Here is a 21,881-nt window from a genome sequence, read left to right as displayed (position 1 = left end):
CCCCCTTCTCTCTGCAGAACAAAGCATCCATGCTCTATAATTATACCAGGAAGAGCTAATAAAAGCTTTCCATACAAACCTCAAAATTCAATTAGTGCTGTAATTGCGAGTCTGACCCCGAAGACAGACACAGGCTCAAGCCTCTGATCAGCCCAACAGTCCCAGCTCGGGGAAGCCGGCCACTCCCAAATCATGGATTCTCTCTCCTTCTTTGTGTGCTAAGACAGACACGTCACCTGGTTGTTCAGAAGGCTTTGCTTGTTTGGGAAATTTAGGGTGTCTTGCTTTTGAATTTTATTGGTTTGTTCTGCACCAGTGGCTGGCGGAAAGATTTCATATACAGCTGGACCCTATAATCATGTTATTTACACAGAAAGGGCACACTTCTTTATACCCTGGTCTCAATACCTAAATGAAAGCACCCCATGATTAAACATGGGGGGAGGCTAGGGAACAGCTGTCTGACTTTAAGAGTAGTTATAAGCACGTCGGCGGACAGCTGGATTAGGGATGCTCCCCACGGACAATGGCTGCTTAGTGTTTTCTTACCGTCAGTTCCATGTCCTCTTCATCTTTTTCCTTCGTGGGCTTCTCTGGTTCTTCTGGCTCCTTCTCTTGGAGATGGATTTCCTGGGCCTGAGACATATAGGGCATGTCGTCTTTGTTCTTGAACTCCAAGCTGAGAATTGAAGGAGGAAGTAGAATTCCCAGAATTACCTAAAGTAATAATAATGATAATAATAATAATCACATTTAAGGGATTAAGATTAGGGTGGTTGCTTAGAGTCAGAGGGCCTGGGGTGTGGTGTTCAATCGTTTGTGTGTGTGCGCATGTGCACACGGGTGTTGTATGCTCTGGGGGCGGGGGGGGGGAGGTCCTGGACATTTGAATAACTAAACACATTAGTGCTAAGAGGGTCACTTTGTCCCTTCTGGGAAATTATTTTGCATAGTAGCTCAATTCAATTTTTGAAGGGAAAAAAACATTTTATCCAACTACTACGTCTTACCCAATTAACACTCACTTTGTATGGAGAAAACTGAGGAAAAGAAGAGACTCTATTCAAGACAAAAGTGGCAGAGAATTCAGATTCCCATTTTGCCATTAGACAGCGCTGGATTTTGACTGTGAAATCTATTCATACATACGTCCACTGGCATTTATTTGCTAATGTATCAAGTGGAGTTGATTATGCATTATCTGATTATCTCTGTAAAAAAATGCTGTTATAAGTTGATCCTGAGAGAGTACATGTCAGTAAAGCATTTTGTTCATTTTAGAGCGATCTCCACTACACAACAGAAACACATATACACAACCCAGCAGGCTCCGAATGCAACAAGAGAGAGCCCTTGGACAAGTGCCCAGGAGGCCAGCACTGTATTTCTCCCATGTATAAACATCGTGTGCGAATCTCTGTGTGAGGACATTAAATGCGGAGGCCCTTCCAGGGAGGGCAATGTCATTTTCCATCGCCGGGGAGCAAGTGCAATTCCGAATGATGACACTGACATCTGACTTTGGTTCCCCAAGTCTTCTCCCACCACTATTCTCCATCCTAAAACGACTCCAGGGCACAAGGCTTCCGAAGACGAACCTCCTTGAAACTGCTCCAAGGTGAGGGGCTGAGAGAGATCGTGAAGGGTCAGTGAAAATGATATTCGAGTAGTGAGGCAGGGACAGCTGGGGCTCGACTGGCTGCAGGGACACAAGAGCAGTTCAGGGGAAACGGACTGCGATGATCCTGAATTTGGGGTGCCTGGCAGGCCTGGGAAGGCTCGGGTTGGTGCTGGCAGCCTGAAGGGGACATTACACCATCTCAGAGCTGAGAGCCAGCTGGGCTCCCTGTCTGAGGCTAGGCGTGGCCGTCACTAGCAGTGTGGCTGTGGACCATCCATGACCCGCTGCACAGAACCCTTCTGTGACCCTGGGCCCAGAGACCGCGGGGAGAGTGGTGTGGGGAGAGGGGTGCTGGTCCAGTACAATGGTGGCTACCAGGGTGGGGGTGGGGTGGGGGAGGGGAGGAAATGGGGAGATGTAGGTCAAAGGGCACAAAGTTGCAGATATGTGGGATGAATAAGTACAATAGAGATCTACAGAGTACTATAGTTATAATATTGTATACTGGAAATTTACCAGGAGCATAGATTTTAGGTGCTCTTAGAACACACAGAAGAAGAGTAACTATGCAAGATGATGGATATGTTAATTTGCTTGACTATAGTAACCATTTCACTGTGCATGTCAAAACCTCATGTACACCTTAAATATATACAGTCAAAAAATGAAAAGAAACTGGTATCACAAAAATTAAAACAAAAACCCCACATTCTTTCAATCTTGCACTTTCTATTTTTGTCTTTCTTTTACTTCTTTCAGTTTAATGATGTCTTTGAAAAACATTGAAAAAAGCCATTAAAAGAGCAAAAGCTGCACTCCATCCTACTTCTCTTAAAAACAGTAAAATCCCTGACATTGTCCTTTCAATGTCAGAAGTAACCACCACACACAATTTACTATGTGTCCTTCCTGGTTTTGTAAAAATTAATTTAAACAGACATAGCAATACATACATACACTGGATAAAACTGGACTCAGGTTATACAGACTGGTCTGCAACTTCTTTTTCCTCATTTAAGAATAGATAGGGGTTATCTAGCAATGTCTTTGCAAATCTGTTTCATTTTTATTTCAGTTTAAAAACTAGCTCAAGCATATCTGGTAACAGTTAGTGTCTCTGTGGCATGATGCTGAAGAGGGCTGGGGGTTCGGGTACACACAGAGGTGACAGGTTGCCTAGGTGGGGACTTCCGTGCAACTGGCTGTGCCCACACAATGGCACTCCCTATGGTACCTGTGTGTTATCACCACTTTGGATCGTCTGAAAAATATTAATGTCTAGGTGTCCTCTCTGGGGATTGATTGAGCAGGACTTGGGGGAGGCCCTAGCCTCTGCTTGCAAAACAAAACAAAACAGAACAATGCTCCACAGGAGATTCTGATCCACAGTCCAGGTTTAGAACCACCCTCCTAACACAAGAGAATGCCTAATCCCACTGCAGGTTTGGCTTGGAAAACTCCACCCAACCCTCTGGCCCGAGTAGCCGAGAGGGCCTTCTTGGGCGCGCTGACCTTGAGGCCTGAGTTCTTGCGCATGCGGAGCCGGCCCATCCACATGTCGGTGAGCAGCATCTGGCTGCACGTGTGCGCGATGAAGTCGCGGTGCTTGGCTGCCACCGCGAGCTGCAGGCATGTGGCGTTGCTCCAGTTCTTCAGCTCGTAAGTCAGCAGTTTCATGGCCAGCTGCTCGTCCTGCTTGTAGGACTGGTCCAAGAGCTCCACAGCCAGCTGGCCAAAGTCCCTGAAAGACAGAATGGGCAGAGGAGTCCCTCAGGCCTGCTCGGAGACATATGACAAAAATGGGGACCCATTGGCCAGCCACAAAATGTGGCTGCTGTGTGGGGTGGTTGTTTCCTATGGGATTTAGTCTGTTCATACATCCATCCAGCTAACACCCATTAGGCATCACTGAGTGTCAAATACCACGTTTCAAACTGGGGGTGAAAGTCAAACAAGGCATGATCCCCACACTCAAGGCCTCAAATTCAAGGGATACAGATGGGGGAGGCAGACCAATCAATCAATAATGAGAGTACAGTGTGTCTTCTTAAATTTGAGAAACCTCAGTTCAAATTCCAGCCTTGCTAACCACTAATGTGTGATCTTGGACAAGCTGCTTAAATTCTCTGAGCCTTATTTTCCTCAGAAATGCAAAATAACAGGACCTCCCTATTGGGGTAGTTGAGAAGATGAAATAAAAATTTCTGTGTATCTGAATGTACACTGTGCATAATGCTCACGCCCACCTCTGTGTACACCATTGGGGTGATACTGCCTCCCTTAAAGTTTTGGGTCACTCGGCCCCTCCAGTATTTGAATCCCACCTTCCCCTCTCTCCCCTGAGACCACCCCATTTGCTGGGCTGGCCAACCTGGAGTTGTGATTCAGTTCCTGGGAAATGTCGTCGACCATGTCGTTCTCAGAGGCCTCGTGAGCCATGGCTTTGCAGAGCTTACAGGCCACCAGGGCCTTGGCCATGGCCTCCTCGCCATGCTGCCAGAAGAACAGGGCCATCTTCTGCCGCTTCATGAGGACAGCCCACACCATCAGCTCGTGGAAAGGGAAGGGGAAGTGGTTGATCTCAGGGTCATCCAGGTCAATGTCCACCTCCTCTTCACGCTTCTTGGTTGTCTTTCTTCCTCGCCGCAAGGGAATATCATCCTGTAATTTTAGGGAAAACATATAGGCTGAGTTAGAAATGAATCAGCTCCTTTCCATAAGTAGCTATTGTATGTCTTCTACTGGCTCAGCTCTGGGATCACTGAAATGAACTGGGCTGGCTCCTATCCTAAAAGAACTCACATGCTCATCCATGCCTAACTTTAAAGCAAGTTATAATAAATGCAAAAGCACAGTCCCGTGGGAACATGGCAGTGCTATACTCTAATTAAAAAGTTATTTTTTAATGGACTATTTTCTTTTTCTTTACATTTGTCCTTTCTTTTTCTTCTATAGGTAGGTTTGTATGTATCTCCTGATGGACAGTACCACTCTTTTTGCTGAAAGGACAGAGCATCCTACACTTTTATTTGCATATATGACAATAACCACATGAACAAAAGATGGGAATCAGTCTATCTCGAGCTTCTGCACACCTGTTAGACCCAGTTGTGAAGTAGCTCTGGTCCGTTGCCATTTGTACACACCTACGAATAGATTTCTCTTACTGGAATTTATGTGCTTCCTTAGTCTTCAAGTTAGCATTTCAAATGGGACTTAGTTTTTTATTTGCAATGCTGACATATCCTCATGGTGGAATTTTCAAAGCTGTGAGATGCCCCTGAGACACTTGAAAAATGTTAATTTTTTCATTTTAAAATTATGTACTAAGTAAGCCCTAGCACTGAAATGAACTTTTAGACATATTTTTTAAGCTGTGAAATAAAGGGAATAAATAACTGACACTAATAATTTAAGCAAACACTTACCTCCATTCCCAGCAGTTTCAAGGCTTTGGGCTGTTAAAAAAAATGTTATGAACAAAGTTAGATCTTTCTTTCATAGAAGTAAGAAAAGAGTCCTACTGGATCTTAAACAGGTAATGTAAGAACTCTATTGTACCATATAGCAGTTATTTTTATTTTGCTAAATAAAACACCACAAGAAGAAAACCTATTTATAGAAGTTCTAAGAGAATTATGGATTTAGTGATTTTGGTGAATCACAGAAAATTGGGAAACTGGAGAGGCATAATGAGATTGCCCGAGGGTAGAGCCTGCAGATTTAGAATGTCTTTTGTGGATCGAGATTTCTTTCACGTTCCTATAACTGTCCTGCTTGGCTGCCATCTGCAGAGCACTGCCCCTTCTCCACCCTCATGTGTTGAAATTCTAACCCCCAAGGTAATAATATTAGGAGGTAGACCTTTTGGCGGGTGATTAGGTCAAGAGGGGAGAGCCTTCATGAATGGGATGAGTGTCTTTGTAAAAGAAGCTTATGGCAGCTTGTTCACCTTTCTACCATGTGAGGACACAAGAAGGTGCCACCTATGAACCAGAAAATGGGCCCTCATCAGACGCTGGATCTGCTGGGCCCTTGATCTTGGACTCCCCAGCCTCCTGAACTGTGAGAAATAAATTTCCGTTGTTATAAGCAACACAGTTCGTGGTATTTTGTTATAGTAGCTGCACAGAGTAAGACAGGTGAGCACTGAAACATCCCATTCAACAAAACAAATCAGACATTTCTGAAACCCCTGGACAACTTGTATTTCCTGGAGACTTGGGATATTATTTAGAAATGTATCTTTGGATGCTTCCTGCTGGCCATCTCCCTCTGCTGCTGTGCAGTGGGGCAAGGGTGAGTGGGGCCAGAGGGCATGTGCTGATGCCAGCAAAAGGTGCTCAGGCATGGAAAGTGTCAGCGCACAAGGTGTCATCATCAGCCATGCTGGGAATGTGCAAAACAGGCACAGACGGAGAGAGAGGGCAACTCAGCAGATTACAGACCCTGATTTATATTTAACAAGGGAAGATCAAAATTACATCTCAGGGGTCAGGAATACCAATTCTAAGCTTTTAAGTATTACAGAGTGGTTGGGTGCCATCTTGAAAGTTATCTGAGTAAATGATAAGGTTATAGTCTTTACAGTTCCTCCAAATTTTACTTGGCTATTCAAGTTGGAACAGCTTGAACCTGGTCTCTCTCCCTTTCTTTTTCTTTCAGCTTCCAAAGTGACCACCAGGCTAAAATCTGTGTTATTTATTTCTTCTTCATACATTTTTTTGTTTGTTTTCAAAGTTCTCTACCAGTCCTACAAAGTACCTTCATAATCAGAAGAAAGCTTTGTTAAAAATAAAAATCATGCCCACTACCAGCTAGAGCAGCAGTTCTCAGAATGTGGTTCATGGATTGTGGGGGTCCCTGAAACACTTTCAGAGGGTGTGTGAAGTCAAAGCTATTTGCATAATAATACGAAGATGGTATTGGGTTTTGACACTGTTAACATTTGCACTGATGGTGCAAAAGCAGTGGTGAATAAAAACTGCTGGGTGTCTTCTTAGCAAGAATAAAAGCAGTGGCATCGAACTTTACCAATTGTCATTAGATTCCACTGTTATGCACTTGCAGAAAAATAAAAGTTTCCCTTAAGAATGTCCTTGCTGGGGCCTAAAAATGATTAACCTTAATAAATCTCTCCCCTTGACTATGTGTCTTTTTGCTATTCTGTGGGATGAAATGGGAAGCATGCCCTGAGAGTATTTCTGCTGCATACTGACCTAGGTATGATGGGTTGTTCTGGGGAAATGTGCTTCTGTGATTGTTTGGATTGAATTATAGCCACCTTTTTTTTTTTTCATAGAATATCATTTTTACTTGAAGGAATGGCTCACAGACAGACTATGGTTCTTTAGACTTGGACATTTGGCAGACATTTTTGGAATGACCAAAGTGAGATTATTATTTCAAGGAAAACAACTGACAGGATTTGTTGCCAATGAAAAAATTCACACTTTCAAAAAAAAAAAAGATGGAAATTTTGGAAAACTTGCATTTCTCCCTCACCATGACTTTGACAACTTTTCAGTATGTAAAGACTTTTCTGATGAGATTAGAGGTAACATTAATGAATGTGATTTTTTGGAAATTGTATAATGAAATGTGTCAACATTTGGAAGATCTGTGTGACTCAACAAACCAATATTTTCCAGTGACCAATCTATGATGTTATAAGATGCATACACAATACAAGAAAGACCAGTGGATTTTATTTTATTTTATTATTTTAATTTTATTTTTCTAGAGGCAGGGTCTCACTATGTTGCCCAGGCTGGAGTGCAGTGGCTATTCACAGGCACTATAATAGCACGCTACAGCCTGGAACTCCTGGCCTCAAGCCATCCTTCTGCCTCAGTCTGCTGAGTAGCTGGGAACCACTCCCAGATAAAGCAGTGGATTTTAATGTGACACAGTTTGAAAAGTTCACTTACATGGTGTTAGATTTCACATTGCAACTCATTTTTAAGAAACTGTTACTTAATTTTTGTGTAGCACAAAAAAATGATATCTACGACTGTATGTAAAGATTGCTAAAATATTCCTTCCTTTTTCTGATATATTTATAATATTTTTCACATATTCGTGTGAGGTCAAATTTCCTTCATAAACTTCAAAACATCTTATAACAGACTGAACCCAGAATTAGGACTATCTAGCTGTCTTCTTGTAAGCCAGACATTACAGACATTTGCAAAAAAAGTAAAACAATGCTAATCTTATCATTACTTTTTGTTTTTGAAAATATATTTTTCATAAACATGCTATTTAACATTTAATGAGATTCTTATGGTTATCTTAAAATGAATTAGTAAATTATTTTTAGAGTCTCAATTTAAATTTCTTACGTGGTACATATTGATAGAATTCTCAGAGATGAACACTCTTTGGGGTTCTCAACAACTTTTAAAGGTATAAATAGATCCCAAGACCCAAAACCTGGAAAACTGCTGAGTTTAATAATCTTAATAATAAGATTAATTTGAATTTCATTAATACTCTCTGATTATTTAAGCTCGCTCTCAGTGCAATTTTCTGATTTGAATTGGACCTAGTGAAACACCAAAGAAACCCACCAAAAACATTTTCCCCTTCTCTCCATACACTCTGCTTTTGTTTTTCTAATTAAAAAAAGAAACATTTTTTTTAACAGATTTGATGGAAGACAGAAGAAGAGGAGGGGAGGTAATCTATCTCCTCCACTGGTCTTCCTCTCCCAGACAAAGAAGCCACACCCTACCCCTCCTAGGAAGGGCCCCGGGATTTGCCGCAAGCCTCACCCTCTTGGGGCCGAAGAGGTTGTGGTAGAGCGTCCTGAAGCGCTTGCGCGTGTAGTTGCAGCGATAAGCCCCGCCCATCAGGTACTCGATCACCAGGCCGATGTCAATCAGGCTGATTCTGTAGTCTGGGGGCAGGTTTCCCTATCAGGGAAGAAGGAAACAAACAAACAAACAAATCCAAAAGACAACGCGGTTTACTAGGGGTTCTAGTTCATGTGTTCTGTAACTATTTTAGAGAAAAAAATAATGAAAAAAGAAACGTATGAATGTATTATTATGCTGGTTAATTAATTCACCTTAAAATAGATCCAACCGAAACCTGGATATTCTCGCTTGGAAAGAAGACATAAGTTAAATAAGAAGATGCAGTAATCGTCGGCAATAACAGAAAATCAAAATATTTATTCAAGTCTTCAGCTGGGGAGAAAAAAACACCAGTGTAGCAGAAAGAAACACAAAGCTAGACATAACAAATGCTATCACTCCCAGCCCCTAGGAACTAGGGTCCCCAGATGTTCCCCCAGCTCCCTTTTCTGCTTCTGACCCAATCCTGTTACTGCTCTCTTGACAGTCATTTAGTTCTTCCCACTCACTAAAGGAAGACTCTTTCAGAAGAAGAGTGTTAATACCAGGGCCTGCATCAGCTGAGACCTGCTTAGGGCTCAGGTCTCCTTTAAAACAAAATCTCTATTAATAATTTTTTAAAAATGGAATCTTTTTCCTGAAAAAAGAGCCTAGGGAGGGGATTTTGGGTGTGAGGATGAAGTCGTATATGAACATCCCTCGTGTTTAAAGAGAGGTGGGAGAGGAACAGAAGAAGACTTTTGTCAACGGAATATTCGTTTTTTTCTAAAATTAAGGAGATCTTTCATTTTTTCTTTCAAAGAGAATAGTGTTTCTTAAAGACCTACAGTAATGGTGTATCTTTTAGCTGCTTGCCACATATAGATGCAAAAACAGTAAAGTTTTTTTTTTGTATTATTTACTCATTACTGCTTTTTACTTCAAAAACGAGCTCTGAAAGTTTTGCTCTATGAGGTCAAGGAAGAATCAGTTCCATTTATGGGAAATTCTGAGCGTGCAGTGAATTCCAAAGGGCACGATTAATCAACTCTGCCCGTCTGGTTTAGCTCCTTCTCGCAGGAGAGCGCTCTACACCATGAATGGCTGGGGTGTCACGCTGTGCAGGAAGCCTGGTGCGCTGTGTCCTTAGATGTATTTTGCAGAGGCATGAGGGACTTCATCCAGTTTTGTCCTTAACGGAGGACCCACACAGGGTGCCGTGTGAGATTTCTGCCACTCCATGGAAGAGACTCATAATCTATAGTGCTGGTTTTCCAATTTTGGTGGCATCAGAATCACTTGGGGAACTTGATGACAGTACCAAGGCCTGGACTTTGTCCTACCTACTACCATGTATCAGTCTCTATGTTCTTTATTAGCTCCTCCAGGTGGTTCGGGTGTACACCACAGTTGGCCAGACCGCTTGTCTGCTAAATAAGGTTCTGGTGGCAATGGTAAGTTACATGGTAGAACTGGGAAATTCATAGTGTTAAAAGATAATCATGTCAGTTGGAAATTAACTTCTTTTGCTAACCTGAGGGTAGGTTTTCAGTTATCCTTACTCAGCTCTTCTGTGGTCAACCATATCCGTTGAAAGATTTTGGGGTTCAGGGTTAGAGGTAGCTCACTGTATCCTGTCGTAAAAGCTATTGCTTTATATTTTTCTTAATTGTTTTATTTCTCTTTATATTCTCAGTACCTTTTATAGGGCCATAGGTATGGTAGGCATTCAGAATGTTTTTGTTGAAAATGTAAAGCAATAAAACAGTGAAATTAATTGATTTGGTTGGGAGTCTGACTTCGGTTTTTTAAGTATTATATTCTCAATAACAAAACTTACTAGCCACTATCTATCCCTGGTTGGGATAGCCTGAGCTCACTGTGGCAATTCAAGTTGAAATACATGTTTTGCGCTATCTGGAATTCAGTGGCTATTCTCAGTGGGGTAAGTGGAGGAAAAGCAATTGAAGCACTAGCTTCAAGCATGTGAGATTCCATTGCTGCTCTTCAGACTCCCTTGCTATCCTTGGAATTAACTCCCACCCCCGCCTGTGGGGTTCCACCTCTCCCTTGGCTTGGGGTGCATGGCAGGCTTGGGGATCTAATTTGAGCCAGCCAGGCACAATGGGACTGTGTGAAGGGCACCACGGATGGGGTGGAAACACTTTGAGACACAGAATCCCTCCCCTCCTTGACCCGGGCCCATCCCTACCCAATGTGACATCCAGATTGTCCCTTCACAAGAATGATCTCTACCCTCCTCAGTCAGCATTTCGAAATTTCCTTTGTTGAAGTTCTTTCTTTCGTCACCCAGGCTAGAGTGCAGTGGCCAGATCTTAGCTGGGCTCAAGCCATCTTTCCACCTTAGCCTCCTGAGTAAATGTCTGGCTACTTCTAAAATTTTTTTTGGAGAGATGGGTGTCTCCCTATGTTGCTTAGGCTGATCTCGAACTCCTAGCTTCAAGCAATCCTCTCACCTGGGCTACCCAAAGCTCTAAGACTACAGGTGTGAGCCACCACGCCCCTGCAGGTTGCCTTGTCAATCTAACTGAATCAGCAAGTTAAGCTATCCTCAGGCTATAAAGACAGACCAATTGTCTGACTTCTTTATGAAAAACCTGGAAAACGTATTTAAAAAGTGTACTCAGAGAAAGTTTTAAGATAGTAACTTTTCATGTATTGCCCTTTCCATAAAAATTAAACCAAGTTTAAAAATAGTACCCATGCAACCACTTTTCTCCATTATTTTGGGGCAGGTTAACAAGGCCACAGTTTCTGTATCCTCCGGCTCTACTGGATTGGTGGGCAAGGCTGTTATTTGATGAGAAGAGCCCAAGAGACTGGACCTGTCTCAGTCAGCCTCATGTCATAGACATCTGGATCCCGTAAAGATGACCTCCAGAGCATGCCCAGCCTGTCTGTGTTATTTTCCTGGGCATGCTGAGGCAGGCAGGAGGAAGAACACCAGCTTCTAGCCAGCTGCCCTGGGCTTCTGTCTGTCCTACACGGATCAGCCGTGTCCGTGGGGGCCACACTTTTCTTTCCAGTAAAAGGAGGTTGAACTCCATGGCCTTTATGGTCTATAACGCTCAAATACCAGGTTTCAGAAAAATTCCCAAAGGATTGCTTGTGGTGCTATTAAAAGGCAATCAGAGCAAGTCTATGAATTTGTGCCTATTTTAGTCTTGTAAGAATAAAATTTAAAATGTGCATAAATAGTGAACCTAATGCCTATGCATTTTGTTTTGAGAAACTTAGGTATGAGCGTCAGTTTGAATTCTAAGAACAAGACACCAATCTTGCCTGAAGACCAGTATAAAATGGCAATATTTATACTTTTGAGGTGTCTTTAGGAGTGGGAATTGTCAAGAAAACAATAATAGTAGTAAAATTCAGAATAAAAATTTAAGGGGTAAATAAAACATTTTTAGCAAATGCTTTATTTATAAAGGACTTTTAGGGGTATCTACTGCAAAGGAAGGTGCTGGAATCTCATATAAAGCTCGATTCTTTCAGAATGACTTATGTATGGTCAAGTCTGAAGCAGGAGGAAGGTTTTGGTGACCATTCGGGTGCTACAGAACTTTGAGCCAAGGCCTGCAAGGAACTGGCCTGCGTTCTGCGTGACCACAAGGGACCGATGCTCACCTAACGGAAGCCAGTGAGAATTCCTCCCTCACCAGCATTTGCCTGCCTGCTCTGCTTTACCTGCGTAATTAGGCCATATAAACGAATCCAGGGTAGATCGAAGGATTGGAGGATAAGGAGAGAGTCAGATGCTCTTGTTGAAGTAATATCTGGAGAAGGAAAGTTTAACAAGTGATGTGTTTGAACTCAGCCTGCAAGGCTGATCGCATCTGTTTCTTTGCAGGGACTTTTGGGGGAAGAGAAGTTAAGAAAAATTAGTTTTATTTCTTACTAGGAAGAGTGGAAACCCTTGGGGGAAGAAGAAATAGGATTTGTAAAATGAATAAAATTGGGTATGATTTAGACCTCTTGGAATAATTGTCCTGGGCAGGCTCTGGAGGGGATGGCAGTCTTGGTGCATAATGAAGTGCTGGGCCAATGGCCTTGACCACTGTTCATGACCTGCAGATGTCAGAGATGGTGAATTTGCATCGCTTCTCCTGGGACAGGCATTGCTGGGCAGAGGGGACCTTACAGATACTCATGCAGAGAACAACCGGTGACGTGACCCCACAGTGGAAACAGCACTGGGCTGTGCTGTGGTCCTGGCTCTGCCCCATGTGACCCTGGACAGATCATTTCCTTTCTCTGGAGCTTGATTTATGCTCTGAAAATAGGTGGTTTTGACAGAGTAACTTCTAAGGTCCTGTTGATTTCTAAAGGTCCAATGGGATGACCACTAACTGTCAGGCTGCTCTTATTTCTATGCTGCCAGACTGGCCAAAGACCCCGTTGAGAGCTTCCAAGGTTCATGTAGCTTCCAGTTATCCCCTGGGGTTTGGTTAGTGGGACCAAGTCTCAGAGATGAGGGATGGTAAAGGAATAGATGGGGACGGGGTTGTGCTCATTGCATCCTCCTCCTCTGGGAAAAGCAGAGAAGGTGAACAGGACCTCATATACCAACAGGTAATGTCCACACACCTTCTGGAGGAGTCTTCCTTTGCTTGGGTCCTTTTCAAATTGGAAGTAAAAAATGATACTGGAGAAATACTCATTCTACCTGCTGTTTCTGTTACAGTTCCTCCCACCCCACCTCACCCCCCCTTAATGACTTTGCTAATTAGTAAAGCCTGAACTATTATTTCCCTTTTCATGCCTTAACAACACATGGCAGGCCACGTGATTCAAATAATTTGGTAGAAAGGCTTGGGTCTATGAGTAGATACAATTTGACAACTTGAAAACGTCTCCTTTTTTCATGCTATGAACTACTAATCTGAAACTAAGGTTTAATCCGTGCCATGCTTTTTGATTCTTTTAATTAAAAGAACAGTTTAAATTCACTTATTAGATCTGCTCTTCCAAATGAACTCTGTTTTTCAGATGTCAGTTCATGATACCACTATTAGATTTCAATTATTTAAGAATATTTTTTTCTTGGAAATTTACAACAAGCCTTCAAAACAAGATTGTTTCCTTCTGACATAGGCAAGGTGTCAAATGATTGCTGGTCGTTAGGTTTCCCAAGAGAGAGTGAAAAATAGACGACCTTGGGGAGCTTTTATAAGGAAAAGTGGCCTGCAGGTGCTATGAGTAATCACCAGGTGGGGGCTTCATCTGGTGAAAGCTCAGGGGAAAAGGGCCTCATCCCAGAGTTTGGCCGATTAACATGGCAATAGACCAGGCAACCAATCTTTTAAAAAATAAGAATGCTTTTGCAAATTTGCATCAGTTTAGCAGATGGGATTATGAAAATATCCTTTCCTTAGCCAAAGTGTGTCTGAAATGACTTTTTTTTTCTTTTTTGCATTCTGCAAAGCTCTGGAACTTAAGTCCCGTATAAATGAAATTTAAATTATCATAATTTCACCACTACTTCTGTATAATACTCAAATATCCTCCTTTGGTGGGGGCTGGATAGTATAGATAATTGGAAGTATTAGCACATTTAATTTAAGAAAGAAAAAACTGCTACTTTAGAACATACAGAGGCACAAGTTGAGCAGACGGCTACTAAAATGGCAGGTTATATTTCACAGAAAAGCAGACAGACTTGGGCCACTGTGGTTTAATATAAGAGCATTGGTACATTCAATGGATTTATGCATGAAAATATGTCTGGGAACTGGGTTGGCTTATATCAATTTAAATTTCTGATGGATGCTGGCTGAATAGCCATTTTTTTACCTCGTTGCTCCTAGATTGTTCCCTTGACATCAATAATTTGAGATTTTGAAAGTGGCCTGGGAACAATTCTCCACGTTCAGTTCTATTGGTCTCAAAACATAGTTGAACTTGGAGATGTCATGCTGGTTGACTTCGGATGGTCTGATAATTCCTAAATGCAGTCTTTGGATTCTTAAGAGTTATTTGCATTTCATTTTACAGACATATTATCAAACACTATGTTTAAGGTCTAGGACTGTGTTCCTAACTCATGAACAGCATTTTGTACCAGGGTTTATAACTTACTGGTTAATTTTTGTAATATATGAAATGTATATACACACATATATTTTTCTTGCTATAATTGTAGAAAAGAAAGCACATGTTAATTATTATTATGCTCCTTAATTTTGAAAATTGCTTAAACTTCCCAAGATTTTCTTAGCGTTTTAACCCTAGTTTTTGTAGTCTTTAGTATCTTATTTTCCTAAATTGCTGGAAGTCATCTGGAACCATCTGAGAACATTGTACACCAATGATAATTTCTCTCTTATGCACTTAAAAAAAAATATAACAGAAAACTTTATTTTCAGCTCCCGTCATTCATGTAACATAAAATGTAGACACTTGGACTCCTTTGACTACCATTGTTATTCTCTCTCTTTCTCCAACAGTCAGACCCTCACCTTGACCATGGAAATACAAGGAATCTGCATTTCTAGCTCCTACTTCTCCCTACGGGGAGAAACTATGAATGTTGGTTCTTTGCTTTTCCCTGTCTTATTGGCAGTCTCTTTTCCCAGGTAAAAGGATGAATCATTCCTAGGCTAGTTCAGCACTATGCTTGGTGATTTATTATCTTTTTTTCCAGTTACTAAATTGGAGAGTAAGTACATGCTCATATAATTATTTTCTTCCTCCAATATTTGGATCATACTTAAAAAAAAAAAAACAGCTGCTCTTCATTCTCTTCATTAATGCTCTTCCCTCCCAAATTCTTACCATCCTATTCTTTCTTGTTATTTTATATTATTTTTGATGTACATCTTTAGCTAGGAAGCTAAGAAAACTCCTACCCTACTTTATGTGCCTTCCAATAATACAAGTGATGTGAGCAAATGCAAGAGGCAGCCCAAGGGACTTCCGAAAAGAGAAAATAATATTGCAAAGCAGAGTCCTATGGGGAAAAGAGCATAATAAGAGGGATTTTGATTACTTATACTCAGCAAAATCTAACTGCAAAAATCCCATTGAAAATCCAGCAAGACATTATTGCTGGGAGACTAGGCGGTGGGCTTGGATGAATGACTTTGTTTAAAGGCTTGGATTGGCTGATAGCTGGGGCTGAGGGACAAAGGCAGAGCTGTTTCTTTGGAAAGCCTCACAGGTCCTTTAGGGACACATATTGGCTTAAGGTGAGGGCGATAATACCTTGTTTGTTATTTTAGAGAAACTCAAAACATTTTATTGAACATAAGCGACAAATATCTTGGCAAAGAATACACATTGGATGCATCTACGGCTAACCTTCTGAGTTTAGCCTGCAGGCAATTTTAAGCCAGGATGAATTCAGCAAAACTGGAAGACTTGAAGGAAAGAGAAATGAGTTTGTGGAGTGCAGATCTGCTACTATGGCTTGGAATGGGGTAGGCCAGTGGAAGATATGATCTTGGTAAAATGGTTGTTGAATTGGGAGTACAGACTGCACAGTGCCTGTTCCCCTTGCTTTGAAAGAACTACAAGAGTCACTCACAGATGGAAAATCCTTCATTAAGGGTGTGTGTAGATGGGAGGAAAATTGCAAGGGCCAAAGGAGGGAGATTTTGGGGGCTTTTTTGTTTTTATTTTTATATCCTTTATTCATTCTTAGCAAAGGTCCAGCAGATTAATAGGTATATTAATAGCAGCCCCAGGGCCTTTGCTTGGCCTTTTGAAGGAAAAATAAAAACGTAGCTACAGGACACCTAAAGGTGAATTCTGGCCAATGACTGCCTATGAGATAAAGGAATTATACTCTATTTTTGACCACACTTTGTACTTTCTGTGAGTATGTCCTGTCGATTTTGGTGAAGAATTGCTACAAAGTGGCAACAGTGGTATATATGTTCATGTGAGTGCAGGCACATACTTATGGGGTAGGGTAAATGCCATCATTTATTTTATCCTTTGTTGTTAAAACATCACTTTTTGGAAGGGTTCCAGGGTTCAGAACCCAACCCACCTACCTCTGAAGGAGATTATATGGGGCAAAAGAGCAAGCACTTGGGTAAGATTAAACATAATCTCTCTGTGCCTCATTCTTCTCATCTTTAAATGGGAATAATACTGTGAAATAATAATTCGACTTCATAGAATTGTCGTGGGGGTTAAATGAGTTACGATGCATCGAAAGTTTCTGTCAATGCTACGCATGCACCTCATCATCACTAACTCATAGCTAATATTTTATTATTATTAATCAAAGGAATTGAGCTCTAATCCTAGCTCCTCACTAACCACCTAATACAGTTCTTACCTCCTTGTATTTCAGCCTCCTCATCTGTCAAAGGAGAATAATTCTACCTGATCCAACTCTACTAGTTTTTTTTCCCCATTAAATGAGATGATGAGTGTGAAAAAGCATTCTGGAAAAAATAGAGTATTAGAAGAATGGAATGCATGTGTGTGTTTTCGTCTCTGTTTTGTGAAACTTTGGGAGCTATGCTTACTACACTCTATGTAATGCTAGGTGTGATATTGTATCAGGAGCTAGCAAATGAAGATACCCTTTATGGTCAGCCAGGCAGCGTGGAAACCAGCTCCCCAAGCAGTGAGGGGTGTATGGAAAAATACAGGTAATGGCATAAATCCACCAGGCACAGAGGAAAGCCTAGAGTTCCATGACCCAAAAGCATTATGTCCAACGGAAGCGTCTAAAACCACGGCGACTGGAGATGGCATCACAGCTGCATCGTAAGCGGAGGTGTCAGTGTTAAGAGACATACGCGCATACACTGTTCTGAAATGAGGGGGGTCTGGCAGGGACAGGAATACTCTGGCAGCTCATGCAAAACAGAAGCATTGTCTAATCACAGGAAGCAGTGAAGACAGGGCCTCTGACCTGCGGTCCAGAGGGTTCTTACCTTTTTGACATCCCTGACCAAGTGGTACAATGTATTTGAGGGCCCATGTCTCTGAAAACAATAGAGAAGAATCAAACGGTTTTGCTAGTCAGGGGCTCTAATCGGCAAGGCAAGAAGGATCTGGAAGGAAGGGTTCTGGCTGGCGGAGGGCAGATCATTAAGATGGCCCTTGTTCTAGTTGCTCAGTTGTACCTGTCTTTTCTAAACGCACACACTGGCAGATTTTTGGATTGTATTTCTCCAAGAAAATGCATTTGAGGTTCTAGGTTTAAACTTTGTAAGCGAGGTTGTCAGTCTTGTTGACAGCTGGGCGAAAACATGCCTGCCCGAGCTAGTTTTGCAGCAGGGGAAACAAAGGGGCCCATTTACTGCATCGGAGATACACTTTGGCACGTTGCCATTGCTACTTGTTTGTTACCCATAATGAATGAGAAATTGTCTAAAAAGGGCTGGCCAACATTTTCTATGAAAAGGCCGGATAGTAAATATTTTAGACTTTGTGGGTCACACAGTCTTTATCGAAACTGTTCAACCCTGTTGTTGTGTGAAAGCAGCCATAGGTGATATGTAAACAAATGAGCTTGGCTATGATTCAACAAAACTTTATTTATGGACACAGAAAGTCAAATTCCATACAATTTTAATATGTCATAGAATATTATTCTTCATTGTTCCGACCATTAAAATATGTTAAAAAAAACAAAAAACCCAGACATTCTTAGCTTGTAGACCATACAGAAACAGGCAGTGGGCTGGATTTGGGTGACAGTTTGCTGAAACTTGATTTAAAGAAAAGGCCACAGGCTTTTTGGGAAAAACAGAGACTTGGAGAAAAGAGGTGTTTGCTTGAGGGAAGAATAAAGTGAAATAAGTTGCTATCCTATTGTCTTTCAGGAATAGGAATGCTACATAAAATACAAGATACCTAATTACATTTGAATTTCAGATAAGCAACGAGCAATTTTAATATAAGCCTGTGCCATGTAATATTTGGGGTATACTGACACGAAAAAATTATTGTTGACCTGAAATTCAAATTTAACCGGATATCCTGTATTTTGATTTGCTAAATCTGGTGACGTTATTAAGGATCTAAAATAGTGATAGCAAATCCTTAAGCACAGTCGCAACACATTCAAGTACTGAGACAACCCCTGTAAAATGCCTCGTCCTCCTGCCCATTCACGTGAACATACTCATCGGAATTCTTTTCCCACCAAGGGGGTGCTGTATTGCGTAGTGATTGAACATGCAGACTTCGGAGTCAGAGCGCCTGGCTCCAAACCTCGCTCTGCTGCTGACGGGCTCTGAATCCGGGCAAGCTGCGTAACTGTGACTCAGTTTTCATCATCTCTAAAATGGGAATAATGATACCACTTTGTCTGATGGGGTGGTTGTGAGGGTTAGATGATACAATGTTTATAAATCTATTAAAACAGTGCTTAGCACTCAATAAATGTTAGATATTATTATTACCATATATGATATATGTAAAATATATAATAATATATAATATTACTGAGGCCATTCACTGTCCTGTAACCCTTGTCTACAGAATATTCTAAGTACCACCACCAGTTGATTGGAGTGATGAAATCTACCAGCCTTTCTCAGTCTAGAACTTTATTACTTCCTTCCTTTCTTTTCAATCTTTGGAATTTTGGAATAAATCACTATACTCCCTTGAATCGCTAATTGATGTGCCATTCAACTCTGTCTTATTTTATTTTTAAATGAAAGCCCTATTATTCTTACCGAAAGTCTCAGTATGCTGAACCAAGAAGAATCTGCACAGAAAACAGAAACCTGGAGCCACTCTGCTAACCTGTTTTCTACTTCCTGCAGTGGGAATGAGCTAGAGCGAGGGGGCACCATCTAAAACTTGCACTGTCTGGGAACAGGTAATAAGCTCCATCCTGTTCTTGCTCTGCATGGTGGGACAGGCATTGTGACAAATGGGAAAAATCGCCTGAGACAGAAGTTTATGTTCAGTATTGGCTTCTTTCTTAGGAGTTTTTTGACCTCGAACAAACTAATTCACCTTGTCCTCTGCTATGGTTTGCATGTTTATGTCCCCTACAAAAATCACGTTGAAACTTAATCTCCAATGCAATAGTACTAAGAGCTGGGGCCTTTAGGAGGTGGTGCCCTTTTGTCCTTCCATCCTTTCTGCTATGTGAGGACACGGCATTCATCCCCTCTGGCAGATGCAAAAACAAGGTTTCATTTTGGAAGCAAAAAGCAGCCTTTACCAGACACTGAACCTGCTGGTGCATTGATCTTAGACATCCCAGCCTCCAGAACTGTAAGAAATAAATTTTGGTTGTCTATAATTTTCCCAGTCTCAGATATTTTGTTATAGTAGCACAACTGGACTAAGACAGCCTCAGTTTCCTTGTCTGTTAAATGGGGAGAATGATGTCTGCTCTTCAAACTTCATTAGATTTTCTTGAGTGTCAGCTCAGAGCCAATACACTTAACTTGTTGAACGCTCTCAATAACTTCATAAACAGTAGTTTCACCTATGATTACTTGTTGGTATCCCTCATAAGTGCATTAGCAAATCATTATAAAACTAAAAAGAAAAATGTTTTCAAGTAATTCCAAACGAGAGATATTTTATATTTTATTCCACTATTGTGGAAAAAGGTTGAACTTCATAGCTGTGAGGGTAACAAAATGTGCAGAATACTTAATTGGCCTTCTTTGATGCTTGGAGTTAAATCAATCCTCCTCTGCTAATTGCCTCAAACACCCTCTGGGCTTACAGAATAAACAGTGTTCTAATTTCCAGAGCCTGGTGGTTTTAGGTAAGCATATGAGGACAATACCCTTAAGTTATCACATGACTTTTTGCCTTAGATGCTGACAACTGAGCAGCTAAAACAAGTGGAATCTTGGTGACTTGGTGTTGGTCGTCTACGTAGGTCTGAGGGAATATTCATGAAGAATGATCCATGCATTTGGAAGGGAGGAGGGAAGAGACTCACAGGCATGTGGTGGGCAGGAGAAGGTAAAACAAAAAACAGAGAAAATAAAAAGTGCCTTAGTTTGGCCCTACCGTATTGTACAATTCCTCTAGTCTGGAGATGGTGAGAAAACGATGCATGCTTACTCCATTCTCTATGAGTAATTTCACAAAATCCACTCTGTCCAGAACTAAGGCATCCAACATGGCTTGCTCCAGAGACCCCACCTGCAAATCAAGTCACTGAGTTAGTCTGCCCCAGGGTCTTGGGATGCAGTTCTTTGGCGTTCACCTGAACGGCTTAGGAAGGGATGCTTTGACATCTGGTAAGCCTTCAGCACGTCCAAGAACATGTTAGCAAGACTGTTCACAGCTCCGCTTTTGGGACAGCCACAGCCTCTCCTGTATTTTGGGGCTCGTCTTTGCAAATAGAAGTGAAAGATTTCTAGTTCCAAAAGCTATTTCTTCCCTGAATCTCTTTCTTGTACTGGATCCTGAGAAAATGCCAGGGTTTAGAAGGTTTTCCCCCTCACAACTCTCTGATCAAACTTCTGCAACACCAGGGAAGTGCTGAAGTGGGCAATTTGCTGTTTTCATTCTCAGCATCCTTAGGCTCTGAATGAGATCCCTGGCTGACTTGAGAAGAGGGACCTACGTAGATCCTGGGTTTCTGTGCGTAAGTGGGCAAGACCACGACAAGATGGTGTCACTTAACTAAAAAAAGAATAGCCTACTTTCTGGAATTGCCACTGGCTAGGATTTTTATTTAATTCCTCTCACAAAAACTTCATAGCGTCCAGACTCTGCCAAATCTTTCCATGCTAACAATCCACTAACACTGAATGAACACAGGTGCTCATTCCCAGGCAGAAGCTCTCTGGGGGAAAGGAAGGGTTAAAAAAGACCGGCCTGTGAGTGGTATGATTCCAGGTACAGAAATCAGATTTCAGGCTGCTGGGTTGCCTCCTGTGGATGCGTGCATATACCGCCCAATGGCTGATTTCCCAAGTTTTTATTTTTGGTAGGGGCAATTGAGGGAAAAGAACCAAGAACAGTTATATAAAGCATTGGTTCCCTCATGTTGTTCCTTTTTAACAGGGAGGACCTGTGCTCAGCCACCAGGACCAGATGGCACTTGCAGAGGGAAGTCTGCTAATTCTGCATCCTGAGGTGTGACCCAGCCATAAACCAGCAGGAGGTGCCACCACTTGGGCAGCGAACGCTTCCTTTTGTCCCCATTAAAGACAATCAGAAACAAACTGCTAATTCCACTCCTTCCTTAATTTTAATTAATACAACTTTGTCTTTTTTTTTCAGATGTAGGAAAAGAAATAGCATCATTTGCAGCTGAAAATTGCTATTAAGGGCCACTCAAAGAGATGGTAATGTTTGCAATGTTTGGAGTTGTGCTTAGTTGTAATTTCCACTAGGTGGCAGTGTTTTCCTACATATGAGAAAGGGAGCCCAGATGAGGGGCTGTGCTGCAAAGGAACAGTTTCCATCCTAAAGGAAAGGTAGTAGTTTCCCGAGCCAATCTC

At 41.7% G+C, this 21,881-nt stretch overlaps 1 protein-coding gene across 1 annotated transcript in view; it reads right to left on the bottom strand.

Moving 5' to 3' along the window:
• TRPM3 (transient receptor potential cation channel, subfamily M, member 3) overlaps nucleotides 1-21,881 on the bottom strand; it is a 338,389-nt gene that overhangs the window by 79,726 nt on the left and 236,782 nt on the right. Inside the window, exons 12-18 of the mRNA XM_012641622.1 lie at nucleotides 20,437-20,571; nucleotides 17,376-17,426; nucleotides 8,398-8,538; nucleotides 5,050-5,079; nucleotides 3,993-4,282; nucleotides 3,134-3,362; nucleotides 550-717 (exon numbers count right to left, since the gene is read on the bottom strand). Coding sequence (XP_012497076.1) covers nucleotides 550-717; nucleotides 3,134-3,362; nucleotides 3,993-4,282; nucleotides 5,050-5,079; nucleotides 8,398-8,538; nucleotides 17,376-17,426; nucleotides 20,437-20,571 — 1,044 coding nt within the window. The remainder of the gene's footprint in view (nucleotides 1-549; nucleotides 718-3,133; nucleotides 3,363-3,992; nucleotides 4,283-5,049; nucleotides 5,080-8,397; nucleotides 8,539-17,375; nucleotides 17,427-20,436; nucleotides 20,572-21,881) is intronic.

The sequence above is a fragment of the Propithecus coquereli genome, unplaced genomic scaffold, assembly GCF_000956105.1.
Source record: "Propithecus coquereli isolate 6110/MARCELLA unplaced genomic scaffold, Pcoq_1.0 Scaffold166, whole genome shotgun sequence".
Classification (NCBI taxonomy): Eukaryota; Metazoa; Chordata; class Mammalia; order Primates; family Indriidae; genus Propithecus; species Propithecus coquereli.
The sequence above is the reverse complement of the archived record's forward strand: the minus strand, read 5'-3'. Positions and strand labels throughout refer to the sequence as shown.